General features: G+C 46.4%; 1 protein-coding gene across 12 annotated transcripts in view; it reads right to left on the bottom strand.

The window, feature by feature from the left end:
• ROBO3 (roundabout guidance receptor 3) overlaps positions 1–19577 on the bottom strand; it is a 333100-nt gene that overhangs the window by 28542 nt on the left and 284981 nt on the right. For all 12 annotated transcript variants that reach the window (XM_083480343.1, XM_083480341.1, XM_083480342.1 and 9 more), the window contains exon 9: positions 10040–10245. In XM_083480343.1, coding sequence (XP_083336469.1) covers positions 10040–10245 — 206 coding nt within the window. The remainder of the gene's footprint in view (positions 1–10039; positions 10246–19577) is intronic.

Consider the following 19577-nt stretch of genomic DNA (forward strand, 5'->3'; position numbering starts at 1 on the left):
ATTGTTCTAGGGCCAATCAGACTGCTGCATTTTGGATCCCATTCAACTCAGTACATAACACTAAGAGAAGTAGGATGTGTGAACTTAATGGAAGGAGACTGCAATACGACAAACCCCAGTGATCATGTTCATCTTCATGCCACTTTCCACTACTGTCATGGTGAGTTCCAGCACCTCTTTTTCTAGAAAAATAGCACTGTATATAGCCATCATAACAAGCAGTCATAACCTCCACGGATTTGTCTACCTGCTTCGCTTTTAAGCCACCCCCACATATTTTGCTTGTGAATACTATAACTTATGTATGTGCCTTTCCCCTTTCTGCACTTTTCTCGGCTCTACCATTCCCCTTCTGAGGTCTGGTAATCAGAGCTGCACACAGCATTCCAAGTATGGCTGTGCATGAAGGCCCAAGAGCTGGAACGTCCTCCGTTTTTAATTGCTCCTCCGGTGCAAATTCACTGAGCTGCCCTGGCCTCACCCCTCTAATCTTTAATATGGGGATAATAAAACTACCTGCCATATAGTAGTTATCTTTCATAATCCCTCCCTCCCACATAGACGGTTAATGATAAAGGCTGCTTTATTTTATTATTTTAAAGTGGGTATCCTGCCAATATGAATATTTCCAGGGCAGCTAACATTTAAGATAGAAAAAAACCACCACCAAATTCAAACAATGAGAATAAAAAAATACATTAAAAAGGGAGAGCTAATAAAATGCAGCAGGTGAAAAAACACAGCGGCACTTAAAAAATGAAGAAGTTCAGGATGACATTTTAAAAGGCCTGGGAAAATTAAACTAAAAAGGTCTTTGCCTATTGCTGAAAGGAGAGAAGGAATAGGAAGAAGAAGAAGAAGAAGAAGAAGAAGAAGAAGAAGAAGAAGAAGAAGAAGAAGAAGAAGAAGAAGAGGAGGAGTTTGGATTTGATATCCCGCTTTATCACTACCCAAAGGAGTCTCAAAGCGGCTCACAATCTCCTTTCCCTTCCTCTCCCACAACAAACACTCTGTGAGGTTAGTGGGGCTGAGAGACTTCGAAGAAGTGTGACTAGCCCAAGGTCACCCAACAGCTGCATGTGGAGGAGCGGAGACGTGAACCCGGTTCACCAGATTACAAGTCTACCACTCTTAACCACTACACCACACTGGCTCCTAATCACCATCCTCCAGATTAGTAGTGTGGAAGCTGGGTCTGGGACTGATGGGGATCAGGGTCCAACAACATCTGTGGGCCACATGTTGCCCAACTCCGCCACAGACAGAGCCCCATGGCCAAAAGGCAATCTCACTAAGAGCCACTCACCTAACCTCAGAAGTGAGGAGCACTTGGAGAAGATTCTCTAATGCAGGGGTTGGCAACCTAAGGCCCATGGGCCACAAGCAGCCCACAGGAGTCATTTAACTAGCCCACAAGCTGCCCCCGAACCGAGCCACCCTCTTGGAAAGTCCCCACGTGCTGCGCTAAACTGGTGTGGTATGGCATGGGTACTCGCTTCCGTGGCACCGGAAATCACGTCTGCGCCTCATCTTAGCACATGGGTAAATAGGAATATAAGAAGCTCCCTTCTACTGGGTGAGACTGTTGGTCCATATAGCTCAGTATTGTCTACACTGACTGGCAGGCTTTCAGGCAAAGACCTTTCTCAGCCCTACTTGGAGCTGCTAGGAATTGAGCCCGGGACCTTTTGTGCACAAAGTAAATGCTTTGCTACTGAGCTGCGGCCCCTCACATCTGGGAGGAGGCGATCCCTCAGGCACCCTCAGGTTGATTCTACTTGGAAATGGACTGGCAGCCAGTGGAGGTGCTTCAGAATCATGGATGAATGTAAAAGGTAAAGAAGGTAAAGGAGCCCTGGACGGTTAAGTCCTGTCAAAGATGACTATGGGGTTGCAGCGCTCATCTCGCTTTGAGGCTGAGGGAGCCGGTGTTTGTCCACAGGCAGCTTTCCGGGTCATGTGGCCAGCATGTCTAAACTGCTTCTGGCACAACAGAACACTGTGACGGAAACCAGAGCGCACGGAAACACCGTTTACCTTCCCACCACAGAGGTACCTATTTATCTACTTGCACTGGTGTGCTTTTAAACTGCTAGATTGGCAGGAGCTGGGACAGAGCAACGGGAGCTCACTCCATTGTGGGGATTTGAACCGCCAACCTTCTGATCGGCAAGCCCAGGAGGCTCAGTGCTTTAGACCATAGCGCCACCTGCGTACCAGGGCTGGCAGTCTCACCACAGGATTTTGAACTAATTGATGTTTCTGAGAATTGCTCCTTTGGAGAAATCCAGTCCTGTTAGGACCTCAGTAACTGTGGCTGGGCTGCGAGAGGTTGCAGCAGGCACACCGGCCTCAGCTGGAGGGAAGGTGACATACCAATAAATGTATGCACATATATATGCAGGTATGTATGTATGTATGTACTGAGCTTTTAAACTGCCCTTCAGCAAATGGAGATCCCAGGGCAGCTCACAATACAGTGCATAACACAGAACAATAAAACAATTATAAAATTAAAAAGCGACAAAACAAATGATTTAAAACAACCACCACCACCACATCATTACAGACTACAAATCAGGGCTGACCAATCAGGCAGTGTTTGACATTTGCCAGGCACCTTTTGCACCTGGCTATTGGCCACTTGCGACCAAGTGAAGATGCCCAGGAGCCAGGATGGCATCTGACGTCTCCACCATCTGGAGCTGCATGCCTGGGGGTTCTGAGATCTTGACTGTTTTCACACACTAGCAACACATCCTGTAGAATTTTGTCCATTATAGTTTATCTGCATAATCAGAATGAATTGTAGGAACCAAAAATACTTACTGAAAAATACTTCTTTCGAACCGTCGTGCCCCAAAATGGCAATGAAGCATTCCGTTTTGGTGACTGTAACCCTGGTTTAAGGAGCTGTTTGGCGCCTAGCTTATATATCTGAGTTTCTAACACTGAACTGATGGAGGATGAGCGCAAATATAAGATAGAGACCTGCCTTATGGCAGCTCAGCCTATTTTTCTATCAAGCTCAGGATCACCTACTCTGAATGGCAGCAGGTATATCTTCGTGGTCTCTGGCAGAGGCCTGCCCCATTTCTTGCTACCTAATCTTTTGAATTGCTGGTACCAGGGACCAATCCTAGAATCTTCTGCACGCATAGCACATGTTCTCCCATGGAGAATCAAAAGCAAAGGCACTGAAATGGAGGTTGAGAATGGCTTGCAGCTTGCCACTGCTATGGGGCAGTGAGTGGGAAGAGAGGGGATCGCTTTAATGTCCCCACCAGGTGGGCTCTGAAGCTGCAACTTGGGGGATGGCTGCCCCACTTTCCCCCATGAATCAGAGTGGCCTGATGAGGCGGCCCGTCCTGGGGGACCATTAACTCATGCTAGTCCTCCAGTCCACCTGACAGCTCTAATTTTTTCCTGGGCAAAGAGCCACAACTGCTATAAAACGATGCTATTAGGCGCGCTGGGACCCGGCAGATGCATTAACCTTCTGACTCTGACACAATGAAGGCACAAAACTAACGTGAAATATTTCACTCCCCGCTGACTGCCAGCATCAATTTTTAAACAAATGTTTAGCGTGAGCTCTGTGTTTTGATAAGTAATTCATGAATAACCTCCACGTTACCCCATCGCCTGATCTGACTCCGGTGCAGCAAAAGGGCAAGTTGGACACACCCACCTTGGGATTGTTTGGTGGAGGGGAGAGAGCTATAGACTGCCCCTGAAAGCTCCACCTGAGCTTTTCGGAGTCAGGAGCCTCCTCACAGCCCAGAGCTATGTTCAGATTATGCACCAAGGAAGCAACTCTCCAGGATTTCAGCAGGGCTCTCTCCCAGTCCTACCTAGGGATTGAACCTGGGACCTTCTGCAGGAAAAGCAGATGCTATAGCCTTTACCCAGAGGGCACAAGAATAACAAAGGAGTTTGCCTTCCTTTGTGGTGTTCAGCCTCCCAAGAACGAGCCATGTGGCTTTACTGACAGCGGAACAAGGGCCAGACTGGAAATGATGTCAACTGCATGACTGTGTCCAATGCAGTGGTGTAGCATGGGCTGCTGCTGTCCAGGGCAGGCCCACACATGCTGGGCTGCGATTGCACCGGCTCATCCCTTGCTGCCACAGCAACTCCACCCTCACTGGAGCATAGAGGGGCAGCACTGAGCCACCTGCCCACCCGCGCAGGGGGGAGTCCGGCTGGTTGACACGGCCGTTGGCAAGTGGAGAGGAGCACAGGGCCAGGCTCCCAACAGTGTATCCACACAGTCCCAACCTCACAGTCCCTGCCACAACCCCATCCCTGAAGATTGCGGCAATAGTGGTGATGGGAGAGTGGCTCGGTCCTACCCCATCAGGAGCTACAGGCCAGTCCTCACTCTCATAGTGGCCTCTTTCAAAAACTCATTGTGGATAGGAGATTTGCAGCAATTAGCTATTGATGGGCCCCCAACCCCAAAACATCCTAATAGATCAAGGTAAACTTGTCCCTTGCCTAACTGCCTCATCTACAGTAAAAAAGTAAAAGGGTAAAGGACCACTGGACAGTTAAGGCCAGTCAAAGGTGACTACGGGGTTGTGGAGCTCAGGCCAAGGGAGCCAAGGGTTGTGGCACTTTCAGGCCAAGGGAGCCGGCATTTGTCCAGAGACAGCTTTCTGGGTCATGTGGCCAGCAGAATTAAACCACTTCTGGCACAATGGAACACCGTGATGGAAACCAGAGCGCACGGAAATGCCGTTTACCTTCCTGCCGCAGGGGTAACTATTTATCTACTTGCACTGGTGTGCTTTCGAACTGCTAGGTTGGCAGGAGCTGGGACAGAGCAACAGGAGCTCATACTGTTGTGGGGATTTGAACTGCCGACCTTCTGATTGGCAAGCCCAAGAGCCTCAGTGGTTTTAGACCACAGCACCACCCGTGTCCCAATTTATCAATAGTACTGAGCTCTGGAGGGACATCTTAATGGTGAGAAAGCAAATGTTCGGCCAATCCTACCTTAGAATAATACTATCTAGTTCAGGCTTCCTCAACCTTGGCCCTCCAGATGTTTTTGGTCTACAACTCCCATGATCCCTAGCTAGCAGGACCAGTGGTCAGCGATGCTGGGATTGTAGCCTCAAAACATCTGGAGGGCCGAGATTGAGGAAGCCTGATCTAGTCCAAGCCTCTGCAATGCAGGAATCTCAACAACGTGGTTCCCCATCCAATTTGAAACGGACCCTGCTTAGCTTTGCAAATGTGCTAGCAGTTTTATTGCTGCACCACTAGGAGGGGTTTCTGAGAGCTCCATGTTTGCACAAAATGCCTTTCTCCCTGGTTATCCAACTATTACGGGGTGCTACTTCAGGCACATTCCAATTCATTTATTGCAGCAGTATGGTTTACAACTTGGATTTCCCACTGGGATGAGAGGCACCACATTTCCCATCATCTCCTACCCTACCCCCCACCCCGCTATATTGTAAATATACATAAATAAGCTTGTAGCAGGGGAGAGTATGTGAAGATGTCAGGCGACGTGGTGTTGGTTGAACCCGTGGGGAATCGGAGCTGTAAAACCACGCATGACTATAATGCATCAAAATGCATGTGATGTGTCCCACCAGGTCCCTCTGCGCATAGAGGTAAATACTGGAGACACAGAACGATACAGTTTGCCCTTCTGACCATTAGGATGTGCCTCTTCTGGAGCCTGACCCTCCAGATGTTTCCAGAGGGCTGTTGCTGTATCACAATTCCCACCTTGCAAAACTAAAAAGCATCCTATCAACCTATGGTTGGACATCCTGCTATTTGCTGGGTTGCCTTGCTTCAGCTGGTGAGGGCCATGGTGGCTCCAGGTGTGTGTGTGTGTGTGTGTGTGTGTGTGTGTGTGTGTGTATATATATATATATATATATATATATATATATATATATATATATTGGGGGGGGGGTCAAGATGCTATCTGTAGGACCCTCTCCAAGGCACAGTTGTCCATTTGCTGACCCTTTCCTTCTGGGCCCAATCTATGCAACCGCCCAGAAGGAGACCTCAAAGAAGGTGGAGAATACTGCTGTATCTCCTTAACTCTCGTCACTGCTTGCATGCTTGGCAATGGCAGATGAACACAACAGGCTACGCAGCAGGAGTCTCCAGAGAGTGGGATTAGGACCCCTGTAGGGCTATGAGCTTGGGCTGGTGCCCCACAATTCCAACCCTTAAAGCCTGCCCTAACTGAGTGCACCTGGAGGAGGGCTTCAGATAACAATCTTCAGTGCATGGGCAGACCGATATGGAGGAAAGTATTGCTGCTGCGGGACGCGGGTGGCGCTGTGGGTAAAACCTCAGCACCTAGGACTTGCCGATCGCATGGTCGGCGGTTCGAATCCCCGTGGCGGGGTGCGCTCCCGTTGCTCGGTCCCAGCGCCTGCCAATCTAGCAGTTCGAAAGCACCCCCGGGTGCAAGTAGATAAATAGGGTCTGCTTACTAGCGGGAAGGTAAACGGCATTTCCGTGTGCTGTGCTGGCTCGCCAGATGCAGCTTGTCACGCTGGCCACGTGACCCGGAAGTGTCTGCGGACAGCGCTGGCTCCCGGCCTATAGAGTGAGATGAGCGCACAACCCTAGAGTCTGTCAAGACTGGCCCGTATGGGCAGGGGTACCTTACCTATTGCTGCTGCTGTGAGATATATATGTATGTATGTATGTATGTATATATATATATATATATATATATATATATATATATATATATATATGCTTTCGTAGATTTTCACGGGTACAGGAATGCAGGTTTTGGTGTCTTCGGGTGTCTTCCCGTGTAAGAGTTGGGGTGTCTAGGCGACGTTTCGACGAGGTCTCACTCGTCATCTTCAGGCTGGTGCTTTCGGCTTCTTGTTACTGGAACAGAGCAGGATCTCAGTGTTTGAGTTCCTATAAATACTGTTGAGGGGGTGTGGTGTATAGCCTCCAACGTTCTGGGCAGAGAGGAAGTTCCCAGGTAGTGTGCCTTTTCTTCTTTTGTTCCTTAATTACTTGAGGGATATCTTGAGGGATATGTATATATGTATATATATATAATTCTTATTATATTTAGTTTATTTACATACCACCTTTTAGCCTGACAGGGACTCAAAATGGCTTACAGCTAAAATAGAAACAGCTAAGAACATATTAAAAAGCCATCATTTAGGAACAATTAAACATTGTTAATTAAATATTAGTAGAATGTTTAGTAGGATATGTATAATGTCACACAAGGTCATTACAATAAAAACATCACAGTACCAGCCCTTTCATTAAAAGCAATCAGTTCCCAAAAGCCTCTTGGAACAAGAAAGTCTTTACCTGCTGATGGAAGGACAACAAGAAGTAAGCCAACCTATCTTCTCTACAAAAGGACTTCCAAAGTCTGGGAGCAGCCACCAAAAAGGCCCTCTCCCAGGTTTAACACAAAGGTGGCACTTAAGCCATTTACAAAACAAAATCCAATTGCTTAAGTAATTCCTTACTGTATATGTACATCCATCCATTCAATTCATCAGCCACCAAATAACAGGTGTACAAAGCAAGACAAAGTAAAATCTGCAGTGACCATGAGACAAATGAAGCAGCATCAAAGAAGAACCATAAAATCAAAACAAACCACTTTAAAAGAGAGATCAAGAGATGAAAAGATTCCAGGGATGATCAGTTACAATAAAGTCACGGAGCTGAACAATTGTGCTGAAAGCCGCAGCGTAGCATCAAGCTGAAAAGACCTGGCAAAATACAAAAGGGATTTTCCTGGCACTAAAAATACAAAAAAAGGGTGTCAGGTACACCTCTCTGAGGAGCACATTCCACAAAAGAAAAGAGAGTTAGTGTGGTGGTGTAGTAGTTAGCAGGCAGGAGTAGGACCTGGGAGTCTAGGGTTCGAATCCCCACTTGGCCATGAAGTTGACTGTGTGACCTTGGGCCAGTCACTGCCTCACAGCCTAACCTCACTGGATTGTTGTGGGGATTAAATGAGGAGGAGGAAGAAGAAGAGTTTGGATTTGATATCCCGCCTTTCACTCCCCTTCAGGAGTCTCAAAGCAGCTAACATTCTCCTTTCCCTTCCTCCCCCATAACAAACACTCTGTGAGGTGAGTGGGGCTGAGAGACTTCAGAGAAGTGTGACTAGCCCAAGGTCACCCAGCAGCTGCATGTGGAGGAGCAGAGATGCGAACCCGGTTCCCCAGATTACGAGACTACCGCTCTTAACCACTACACCACACTGGCTCTCAAGGAGAGAACCATGTATGTCACCTTCAGTTTCTTGGAGATAAAGCTGGGGTATAGATGCAATAAGTAAGGCTGTAGAGAGAGGCACTGCTGAAAACACCCTTTCTCTCCACTGTATCTCAGTTGGATACATCACTTGGAGAAGGGTCTCCGTTCATGATCTCAAGCCGTCTTCCCTGACCTGGTGCTCTCTAGATATTTTAACTGGGGCTTGTGGTAGGGAATCAACTTCGAGAGGGCAGGTGCCATGGCTCAGGTAGGTAACTATGGAAAGAGGTCATCCTTCAAATACCAAGGGTCCCAGGCCAAGAAGGGCTTTGAAGATCAAAACCAGCATGCCGGATATCACCACCACACAGTTTCCTTCCCTGAGTTGAGATAGGAGACCACACACATCACAAATATTAACTCAGAATGTGAGAAATCTCCCCACAAATGCTGTGTAGCTTATGTCTGGGAGATACTTGGCAATACTCTGCGAGGTGACCTTGAACGTCACTAATGGAACGGTCGGTTTATTTTTAAATGTCACCACAATGAGACATTTACAGATTTCTGAGTCTTTGGAAGAAGACGGAAGAGTCTTCAGCAGAGGAGCTGACAATTAAAGAGAATTGTGGCTGCGAGAGGTTCAGTTAAAGAGGGTTAATTATGATCGAGCTCCCAGCGACAAGTTATGTATAACTTTCCCCATAATGGAATTTGCTGCAAAGTGTGTTTTCAGACTCAGCTGTGTCGCAAAGGGACTGATTTGGCTGGCTTGGCTCTTTGTTTATTGATATTCACTTTGTTAAGAGCAAGAAAATTGCATTCAGCTGTTTTTTAGCCAGTAAAACAAAGCAATTGCTTACTGCCTGTTAACAACATTAATGTCTTAATAAGCACACAGAAGCTTATGAGTCCATTCTCCGAGCCAGCATTCAGGAGGGTTGAACAATTCCTATACAGTTTTGAATCAGGCAATTACAGGCTTTCCTTTTTTTATCAAGTAATTTCATTACTTAGCAATTTACCACGATTATGAAAGCAAGCAATTCATCCCCTAACTACACTGTGGAATTCATTCGCTTGCTGGATGCTTGTTTGCCGGAGGGGCAGAATTCACCGTGAAGTAGCAAGCCATGATCTGGACACACATCAGAGCATTCACAAGGTTGGTTCAAATGAACTCAAGGCCACTGGGTACGAGGGAGAGAACTCGTGTTGATTTTATCATATAAAAGATGGGCACATGAATCCGCCTGCTGTCACAGATATTGCCGCGCAGGCCATATACAACTGATGTACCATCCTGTGGGCATTACTGGATGTGATGCTAAATGCACCTATGTATTTAAAGATGCAAACTGCATCTGCTGGGAGGAATGATAACTAACTGCGCCAGAAAAGGGGGATAGAGTCAACCACTTGTCAATCAGCGGATGTCATCCCAATATATGTACCTGTGAACCAACTGATATCACCTCCCAGGCTATGTGCATTTGTACATGGTTCTACTCCTACCTACAGTAGGACTACAACTCCCATCATCCCTAGCTAACAGGACCAGTCGTCAAGGATGATGGGAATTGTAGTCCCAAAACAGCTGGAGGGCCAGGTTTGGCCACCACTGGTCTAGATCCAGCAGGGCTTTTCTTATGTTAAGAAATGCCAAGAACATGAATGCACTCTTTCCAATTTGTCAATTTTATGAGCATGGCAGGGATACGAAAATAAAATAGTTCTGCCGCTACAAGAAACAGAAACTTGTGTCTGCTGCTAAGGTGGAGAGAAGCAAGAAACATACCTGTAGGTTCGTAATCTGTAGAGTTCCATTGTCCAATAGGCTCACTCTAGGGTCGCTGCCCACGATCCGCTGTCCATCTTTCAACCACTGGGTGCTGGGAAGGGGGTTCCCAGTCACATGGCACTGCAGCTGCGCGGTAGAGTCTATGGCAAGTGTTCGATTGGTTGGTCCTCGGCGAATAATAGGCGGAATACGGTCCGAGGTCACTATTAGGCAAAGCAAGGCAAAACAAAAACAGCAGGGCACGTATGAAATTTAATGCATTTATCTCAGCTGCAGCCCAGGTGAAAAAGTTTACAGCAGGCAGACATTTCTAATAGAAGTTACCTTAGGATTTGAGGAGAGGGAAATGAGAGGGTGAAAGACAGCAAGATCACGAAGGCAAGAATTCTGAACCTGGCAGCTTGCATATGGATGCTGTGTTAAGGTACTTACCTAGGTTGTTATTCTTTATTAATTAAATAGTGATTCTTAATTATTTTGAATCCCATGCTCAGGATGACATGAATACACATACAATAAAGGCAACATGTCTCTGAATACCAGTTGCTAGCGATCCACAAAGGAACAGGACCACTGTCCTCAAGTACCATTTGTAGGCTTCCTTTTTTTTTTTTAATAAACTTTTATTTCCAATATTCACTCTTTTAAAATCACAATAAGAAAGTAAAAAAAAGACATCGCAAAATAAACAGATGTAGACAATAAAATATCAAGACGTAAATACATTTCTCCAAAAGTATTAATTATCATAACATCATTCTGACTTCCCTCCACCACGATTTAAGCTATATTCCATTGATACCCTTCTTGCAGTTCCTTCTTTCTACCTTTATCTTTACTTCGCAGATTCTATAATTCACCTACTGTTATTTTAATGTTACCTAAGTTTTTCTCCATATATGATATAAATTTATTCCAATCATTAATAAAGATTTTATTACTCTGATGCCTGATCTTCTGTGTCATTTTTGCTAGCTCAGAGTACTCAAATAGCTTGTTTTGCCATTCACTAATAGTTGGGATTTTAGATGATTTCCAGTTCTGTGCTAACAGGAGTCTAGCTGCTGTTGTTGCATACTGGAACATGGTTTGATCTTCTTTTCTAATCTCCTCACCGACCATTCCCAGAAGAAATGCCTCTGGTTTTTTAGGAAATGTGTATTTCAGTATCTTTTTCTTTTTTAGGCTTCCTAAAAAACCCTGATTGGCTGCTGTGGGGGAAAGGGTCTAAGGAGGCGCTTGGGTTTGATCCAGCAAGGACCTTCTTCTGTTCCTAATCTTGTCCCCCTTGGTCATCAAAATAACCCTGCAAAGTAGGTTAGCCTGAGAATGGTACAAGTCACCAAGTAAATTTCATGGCCAAGGAGGAATTTGAACCCAGTTCTTCCCAGTGCTAGTTGGGCACTCTAACATAGGAAGAAAGGAAGCTGCTTTATACTGGACCTGACCATTGGTCCATCCAGTTCAGTATCATCTACTGACTTGAAGCGGCTTCCCAGGGCTTCAGTCTGGGGACATTCCCAGTCCTATTTGGGGACTAAACCTGGGATCTTTTGCACGCAAAGGAGATGCTCTCCCACTGAACTAAGGCACTTCCCAGCATGAACCACTGCATCATGTTGGGAATACAAAAATGCCATTGAAGATTAAATCAACTGCAAATCATCTGTGTACAGATAAAATCCATGCTTCTCCATTGTGTACAAGACCACACTTTCATGCTTCAGATTGAGCCTGAGGGCAAGGACCATCTTAGAACTTTAATAAGCCACCCTGACAGCCTTTTTGGCTAAAAGGCAGGGTACAAATGTCTGTAAATCATGGGTAGGCAAACTAAGGCCCAGGGGCCAGATCCGGCCCAATCGCCTTCTAAATCCGGCCTGCGGACGGTCTGGGAATCAGCATCTCTGGGGCACAGGAATTAATTCATTCCCCCCAATATAGTCTGGCCCCCCCACAAGGTCTGAGGGACAGTGGACTGGCCCCCTGCTGAAAAAGTCTGCTGACCCCTGCTGTAAATGAACAAAGTGGGGGAAATTGTTTGATTGCTGATCAGCTTCACAGCCTTTGCTGTTCCTCTTGGTTGGTCCTACCAATAGTACAGTGGTACCTCGGGTTACATATGCTTCAGGTTACAGACTCTGCTAACCCAGAAATAAAGGGTTAAGAACTTTGCTTCAGGATGAGAACAGAAATCGTGCGGCAGCAGCGGGAAGCCCCATTAGCTAAAGTGGTGCTTCAGGTTAAGAACAGTTTCAAGTTAGGAACGGACCTGCAGAACGAATTAAGTACTTAACCCCTGTATTATACTGTGGTGTACCTTCCTATTATTTCCCAAACAGGACCAACACTTGTAGCATTTTCCCTCTCATGTGATGGGCTGCTCTCATTTCCGCTGGGCTGTGACATTTCTGTATTTCTGTTCTTCTCCCCTGCCCCCCCCACCACAGAAGGGAAGTGATCTTTGCAGCATCTTATATGCCTTTTATGTGACAGATTGCAATTTGCTCCTTTGCAGCCACCAAAGTTACAGGTGATGGGATTCATATCCATCAGCTTGTTTAGTAACGCGTAATTAAATAGTCAATTAAAGGCAAGTATTAATTGATTACCTGGAGATGTACTGCCTGGGAATGACAGGCAGCAGTAAATGTGTCAATGCAAACCTTTAATCTGAGCTATCACCTGCCTGCTCTGAAGGCACAGGAAAGAAATTGGCGAGTTACTAAATTATGTGTGCAAACTTTCCTCTCACAGCTAATAGAGGGAATACACAGAAGATTCCCTCTCCCCAAAAGCCGACTAGGAAAAAATAAGAGGCAGCAAGTCTAGCTGGTTCAGCCTTGTGTTTTCCACAGTGTTGGGGAGCTGGATTCTTGCATGCCAAACATGAAGGCAGCATCCTTCCCAGTGTTTGCTCCAAGCATCTTATGTCAATCCCTCTAATTCCAATGTTCACACTGTGAGTGCCACTCCTTATGTAGCTGAAATGGATTCATCCGTGCATGAGAGGGAGGTATTAGCAGGCTGGGGGGAACCTCAAGATTTGCAGAACTACCAAAAAAAAAAAAATGTCTGGGAGGGAATCAACAGTGGACCCCTCCTCAAATACCCACAACGACACACAGTTCCAGAGGCTTAACTCTGCAGGAAAACAGGCTTCGTCTTTGCTTGCACGTTGAAAGGCATAATTCTTGCTTTCCTTTCCCATCTCTCTTCTGCCTATCTGTCATCACAAACAAAGTGAAGCCATTACTAGGCTACGTTTTACACAGAAATTGCTTGTTATGAGAGAGGAAACACGTTAAGAGATTTCTTATTCAGAGACAAGGTGCCCATGTGGAATTAACATGGGGGAAGACCATAAATCATTTCCTATGGACTTGCCTATTATTTAACACAATAAGAGAAATCCGTATCGGCGCAGTGATACAAAACGCTAAGAAGTAACCTAGTAATGAGAAATCAATTTGGCTGTTATTAAATATTTCTGCCTGCTGTGTTGTTTACACTAGAGGAATTTGCCTGACAAGACTCGGCACACAAAATTAGGGAACAAAAAGGAAGAGATGTTGGGAAACGTTTCCACTAATTTGCAAGAATCGCATTGTGCCTTTTGCGTAAAAAAAGGAAATTCATTTTGCTCTGGATTGTAGTTATGTAAATATGCTTTACATACTTCGCTACTTGATTAGGCGGTGTGCTTTCCTAAAAGCGGATCAAGCAAAAGAGCGAAACTTGCCTTAAAGCTTCTGTCATCTTTATTCATATACTGCACCCGTCAGTGGAGGATCAGAGCGTTTCTTAAGCTCTAACCCCCTCCCCCCCTTATTTGTGTGTTGCTTGCCGGATTGGGTTTCCAGACTGCATGGAAGCCTGCAAGACAGACTTGTCCTCTTCAGATGTCCACACATAAGGTACAGGCTGGAGATGCTGCAGATGTCATGGGTAGGGACTGCATGGGTAGGTTTTGCCCGCTCCCCCCTGGTAATTTAATGGGGCCATCATTCATGCACTCATCATATCCACTCCCCTGTTGATTTCTGCTTACCTAATCTGCTGTGCTCATCCATCAGCTTTGGGGGAAAAACAGTCTTTCATTGGTTCCTGTTGATTGGGAACCAAGTTCTATTTGATTTTGGATACAAAGATCTTTAAGAAATTGGCTCTTGGCCTCTGCCTTAATTTTGCTATGAGCCTTGCAATAAACAAAGCACCTTACCAACTGAAGAATGAGCACTGAAAATTACCGTATTTTTTGCTCCATAAGACGCACCTGACCATAAGACGCACCTAGTTTTTAGAGGAGGAAAACAAGGAAAAAAATATTCTGAATGAAACAGTGGGTGTATGATTTTTGTGGTTCAGGCTGTGGCCACAGACATGTGATTTGACGGTGAGTTTGGGGTAGCCCAATGCAAAAATCCTGAGAATCTATGTGGATCCCTGCTTTGTAACCACGTTTTTGCACCATTGCGGCCCCACACAACAGTGGATGCGTGATTTTTTTGGTGCAGGCTGTAGCCATGGACATGCTATGTGATCTGATGCTGAATTTGGGGTGACCCAATGCAAAAATCCTGAGAATCTATGTGGATCCCTGCTTTGTAACCACGTTTTTGCACCATTGCGGCCCCACACAACAGTGGATGCGTGATTTTTTTGGTGCAGGCTGTAGCCATGGACATGCTATGTGATCTGATGCTGAATTTGGGGTGACCCAATGCAAAAATCCTGAGGATCCATGTGGATCTGTGCTTTGTAACCACATTTTTGTACCATTGCAGCCCCAGGAAACAGTGGATGCATGATTTTTTTTGGTGCAGCCATGGACTTCTTTTGGCAGCAAAGCATCTCCACTGTAGCAGCATCCTAGAAAGCAAGGTCTGCTCATTTAGGTTTTGCACTCTCACTGTGTCTGTGTCTCTAGGGCTGTGGGTTTGAATCCTGATATTCCATAAGAATGTACGACTCAAACCCAATTTTTGTCTAGCCCGGAACCTGCCTTCCCACAACATTCAGCCAGACGGATCTGCTAAACCCATAAAAGCAAGGCATGAAGGCAAAGTCCCCTCCTGCTGCTGCTCTCAGGAACTGGTCTTCAGTGGCTTGTTGTCTTTGAGCACAAGGATCTACATAACCATGAATACGCTATTGATTCATCCTCCACGAATTTGCCTAAAGCTGTCCGCCATCATTGCATGTTGTGGCCATCAATCTATCCTGTGGTAGAGGCACTTCTGTCTGAGGAACCTACAATATGCTGCCTGTGACTGCACACTTGTGTGCCCATAGCTAAGTGGCAGAGCACATGTACTGCAAACATAAGGTCACAGGGTCAATCCACAGAATATCTAGTTAAATGGATCTTAGCTAGCAAGCAATGGGTAAGAGCTTTGCTCGAGAACTCAGAAAGGCGAGTCTAAGCTGACAAGCTGGACGTATGGTGTAACTAATCTAAGGCAACCTTGGGGTGATTGCCACTTCTTCATGTTACTAATATCATGCAGCAGTCAACTACACTGTAGTTGTAATGGGTACCTTGGGCCTTAGGGAGGACTTCTTGGTGCACTAACAGCTATCTGTCAACTCCAGAGGTCTGCACAGAAGCTTTACTGACAGCCACGCCACAAACCAACCCTTTAAGTAGTTGTTGACGTCCATCTGTCTTGAGAGACAATGGAATGTGCCTCCAGGAGTCAACTCAAACCGCTGCATTAGTAGCACCAAAGTGACCTACTGAGGGCACAAGCCTGGGCAGTGTTTATGGAGCTCCTGGGCTGCCTGGATGACAAGACCCTCCTCTTGGCCTCGCAGATGTGGTCCAAAGGAAAGCAGAGCAATACAGTTGGCACCAGCTTGGCTGCAGGAGTTGCCAGAAGAAGGCACCCAAGATGCCATCCAACCATCTTAGGGACTCCACTCTGGATTTGTGTCACCTTTTCTTCTCCCAAAGATATCACAGAAGGCAGCAGAGGTTTAGGATCAGATTTTTCCTTCTTCTAGATGGGCTACCTTCCCGGGTTGATGAGCCCCATCTGCCTCTCAATTCCCTCTACAGTATGTGCAAAAACCATCTTCTTGACCATTGGACTCACTATTGGTCTTATCCTCTCAATCTGCCATAGCCTGTCTTTGCATGCAGGGAAAGTCCCTAACTCACTGAGGGTTTGAGACCCATTAGCTGTCCTCACCTGGTTTAGCCAACCAGTCAAAGCCATTCTCAGGGTGTGGCCACTGTCACATGCTGACAGCTTCTAGGAGCCACAGGTGAGGGCTGAGTGCAGGTGGGGGCCAAAGGTGGACAAACTACGCAAGAAAGATAGTTCCATCCCCCCCAGAGGTGCTACCCCTCCCCTAAAACCTCATCCACCTTTGGCCCCCACCTGCACCCCACCTAAACCTCAGCTAACAGTCTTATTAGCCCTGCTCAGCCCTGAACAATCTGTTTTCACTGAATGCACAGAGCCAGAGCGGAATCATGTCCACTAGGCTTGCCCCCAACTTCCATGTGTTCCACTGAGCCTCTGAACTGAGCCCAGGCATGTACATACAGCTTGTATATGTGATGCCTCACTCCATGTGGTCGGAGACTTGGCTTCTTGCAGAGTTTGGGGTCTTATATAAAGAGACCTCTTATATAAAGAGACTTGGGTCATCCTCAACTAACTTCAACTAACAGAGTAGACCCACTGAAATTAATGGGCCAAAGTTAGCCATGCCTATTGATTTCAACACGTGCTCTGAGCAGGACCAGCACTGGACACAACCCATTGTTTGGAGGTCTGGTGGAACATATGGAGCTTACAGAAATGCTAGTGGGCCCGCTCCTGCCTTCTCCCCTCTCCATGTGTTCAACTAAGTTTTACTTAGAGTAGACTCACTGAAATTAATGAAGCTAAGTTAGTCGTATCCATTGATTTCACTGGGTCTAGAGTAGGGCTTACGCCGAATACAACGCTATTTGCCTGACCATAGATCAAGGGTAGTCATCTTGGCACCCTCTGGATGGTGTTGGGACTACCACTCCCATCATTCCCACCCAACATGACAAAGGATCAGGGATGATGGGAGCTGGAATCTAAGAACATCTGTGTTGGCCACCTCTGCCATCGGCCATAACAGACTGAATCTACGTTTACCGCAAAACAGTTATGGACAGTGCAATTAAACACAGGCTTCCAGACAAAAGACTTGGTTATTAATGGGACTGCCATTCATTTGTCTGAGAAAGCCAGCGGCTGTGCTAATGAACTCAGCGCCTGGCCTGCCCTAGCTAAGAAGTGCTTAGCGCTTGTGCTTCTCCGGACGCTTGACGTTGGTGCCAGTTTTATTGTGGATCAATGCCATTGATCAGATGCGCTTGGAGGGAGCTTGCTCTGACACTATGAGAAATGACACTAAATAAGAGCCCTATTGAACGGAGGCATACCAAGTCATGCAAGCGGCGAGAGGAAAGGGAAATGGAGGAGGCGGGGGTGGGGTGGAAGGGGAGGGAGGGGGCCAGAGAGCAGGGCATGAAGGATTAAGAGGGCACCCTTGGCCTCAGCCAGCTGCAGAAACAGCCATGAATCGAAGCTGAAATACTGTCCTTACATCCTTTGGTCAGCAAACTGACACGAGGACAGACAGACAGTGAAGAGGGGCAGGAGAACTGCAAGGCAGAGGTAAGAGATAGAGAATCAAGAGAACAAGTGGAGCCTGCAACAAAATGTTGCTGTGTGGAGTGCCCCGGGGTTCCAGCCAGCCAGTCCTGCTCTATTCCAGTATACTCCATCCCATTCCGTCCTCGCGAGTTTTCCATGGGTCTCCCATTAAGCGTCAACTATCACTCCAAGGTCAGACAGTGCGCTTAATAATAATAATAATAATAATAATAATAATAATAATAATAATAAATTTTATTTATACCCCGCCCTCCCCAGCCAAGACTGGGCTCAGTGCTGCTAACACCAAATATAAAACAATTGATTCAAATGCAGCTTCATTTCAGCAGAAACTCAAAAACTTTTTTGGGGGTGAAAATGTCAAGTCTTCACCAAGGCTAACTATCCAGACTGATCCTACGTAGGCCAGAAAAAAGCCAGGGAAGTCCCCAAGTAGGAGTTCTGTCACAGAAGGAAAAAGGGAAAAAGGAAAAAAGAAAGAGGGAGAGGGGATCAAGTTAATTCCAAGCCAAAAGCCAGACAGAACAACTCTGTCTTCCAGGCCCTGCAGAAAGAAATCAGATCCTGCAGGGCCCTGGTCTCATGAGGCAGAGCGTTCCACCAGGTGGAGCCAGTGTTGAAAAGGCCCTGGCTCTGGTTGAGGCTAATCTGACTTCCTTAGGGCCCGGGACCACTAGGGTGTTGCTATTTATGGACCTTAAGGTCCTCCGTGGGGCATACCGGAAGAGGCAGTCCTGTAGGTACGAGGGTCCTAGGCCGTGAAGGGCTTAGACTTCATGATGTTTCCCCTTTCTAGGGGTTTCTCCCACCCCATTTCTCTCCACACACCCCTGCTGCCAATCTTGAGGATCTCCAGCCTGTGTTTGTGACCCCCAGGACTGTTGTAAGTAGGAAGGCAGGCATGTGGAGGCTGACTGAGGGCAGAGCGAGTGAGCTGTGGACCTCATGAGATGACCAGCAATGGCCACCCTAGGACCATTTGTAAATGGCTTTGAACTCTTTGGGGAAGAGCAGGGCAAGCCGTCTCCCCCGCCCCCATCTAGGATTCTGACTCACGGGGAGTTTCATGTGGTGTCGGGTTTAACATCCTTTGAACTCCCTGTGTTGACTTGTGTTCCCCTTTTCACAGGGAGGTTTTGATGCTGTTCTGAACTGTCTGGGACTTCCAACGCTTTTGCTCGGTAAACGGATACCGTTGTGAAGCGTTGAGACAACATAACAGCCAGGAGAGAAGTAAATCTCCTTGGTGCAGTTTTTCATTCCCTGACGTGAAAGAAAACACAGAGGAGCACAGGCAGCTGCCTTCTTCCAAGTCAAGAACATTGGTCCATCTAGCTCAGCACTGTTTACACTGGCTGGCAGCAGCTCCCTAGTTTCAGAAGGGAAGGGTTGCCAAACGTCCAGAATTTCCTGGACATACCTGGAATACTGCAGTCGGAAGCAGCGTCCAGGCAGAAATCGCTAAAATGTCTGGAGAAATCCAGATATATGGCAACTCATATTGGCAGTATCAGTTTAGGCGATTTTTGCAACAACTTTGCAACAAAAAAAAGAAGCAATGAAAAAACACACACAAAAGCAACAACTTTTGTGTCTGGATTTTCACTTTTTGAAATATGGCAACCCTACAGAAGGGGGTCTCTCCCACTCATACTTGGACTGAACCTGGGATTATTTTCATGCAAAGGTTACACTCTATCATGGAGCTACAGCCCTTCCTCAAGAAAGGGGCATTTTTTAAGTGCACATACCTCCTTATCTCCCAAACAGTAAAGAAATTGTATTTAACATTATGCAATATTTAATAACAATAATATTAAATTTGTAAGGCTGAAATGCCACCTCGATTTACATCACTTCCCGATGGT

The sequence above is a fragment of the Podarcis liolepis genome (genome assembly GCF_965112155.1).
Source record: "Podarcis liolepis genome assembly, chromosome: 16".
Classification (NCBI taxonomy): domain Eukaryota; kingdom Metazoa; phylum Chordata; class Lepidosauria; order Squamata; family Lacertidae; genus Podarcis; species Podarcis liolepis.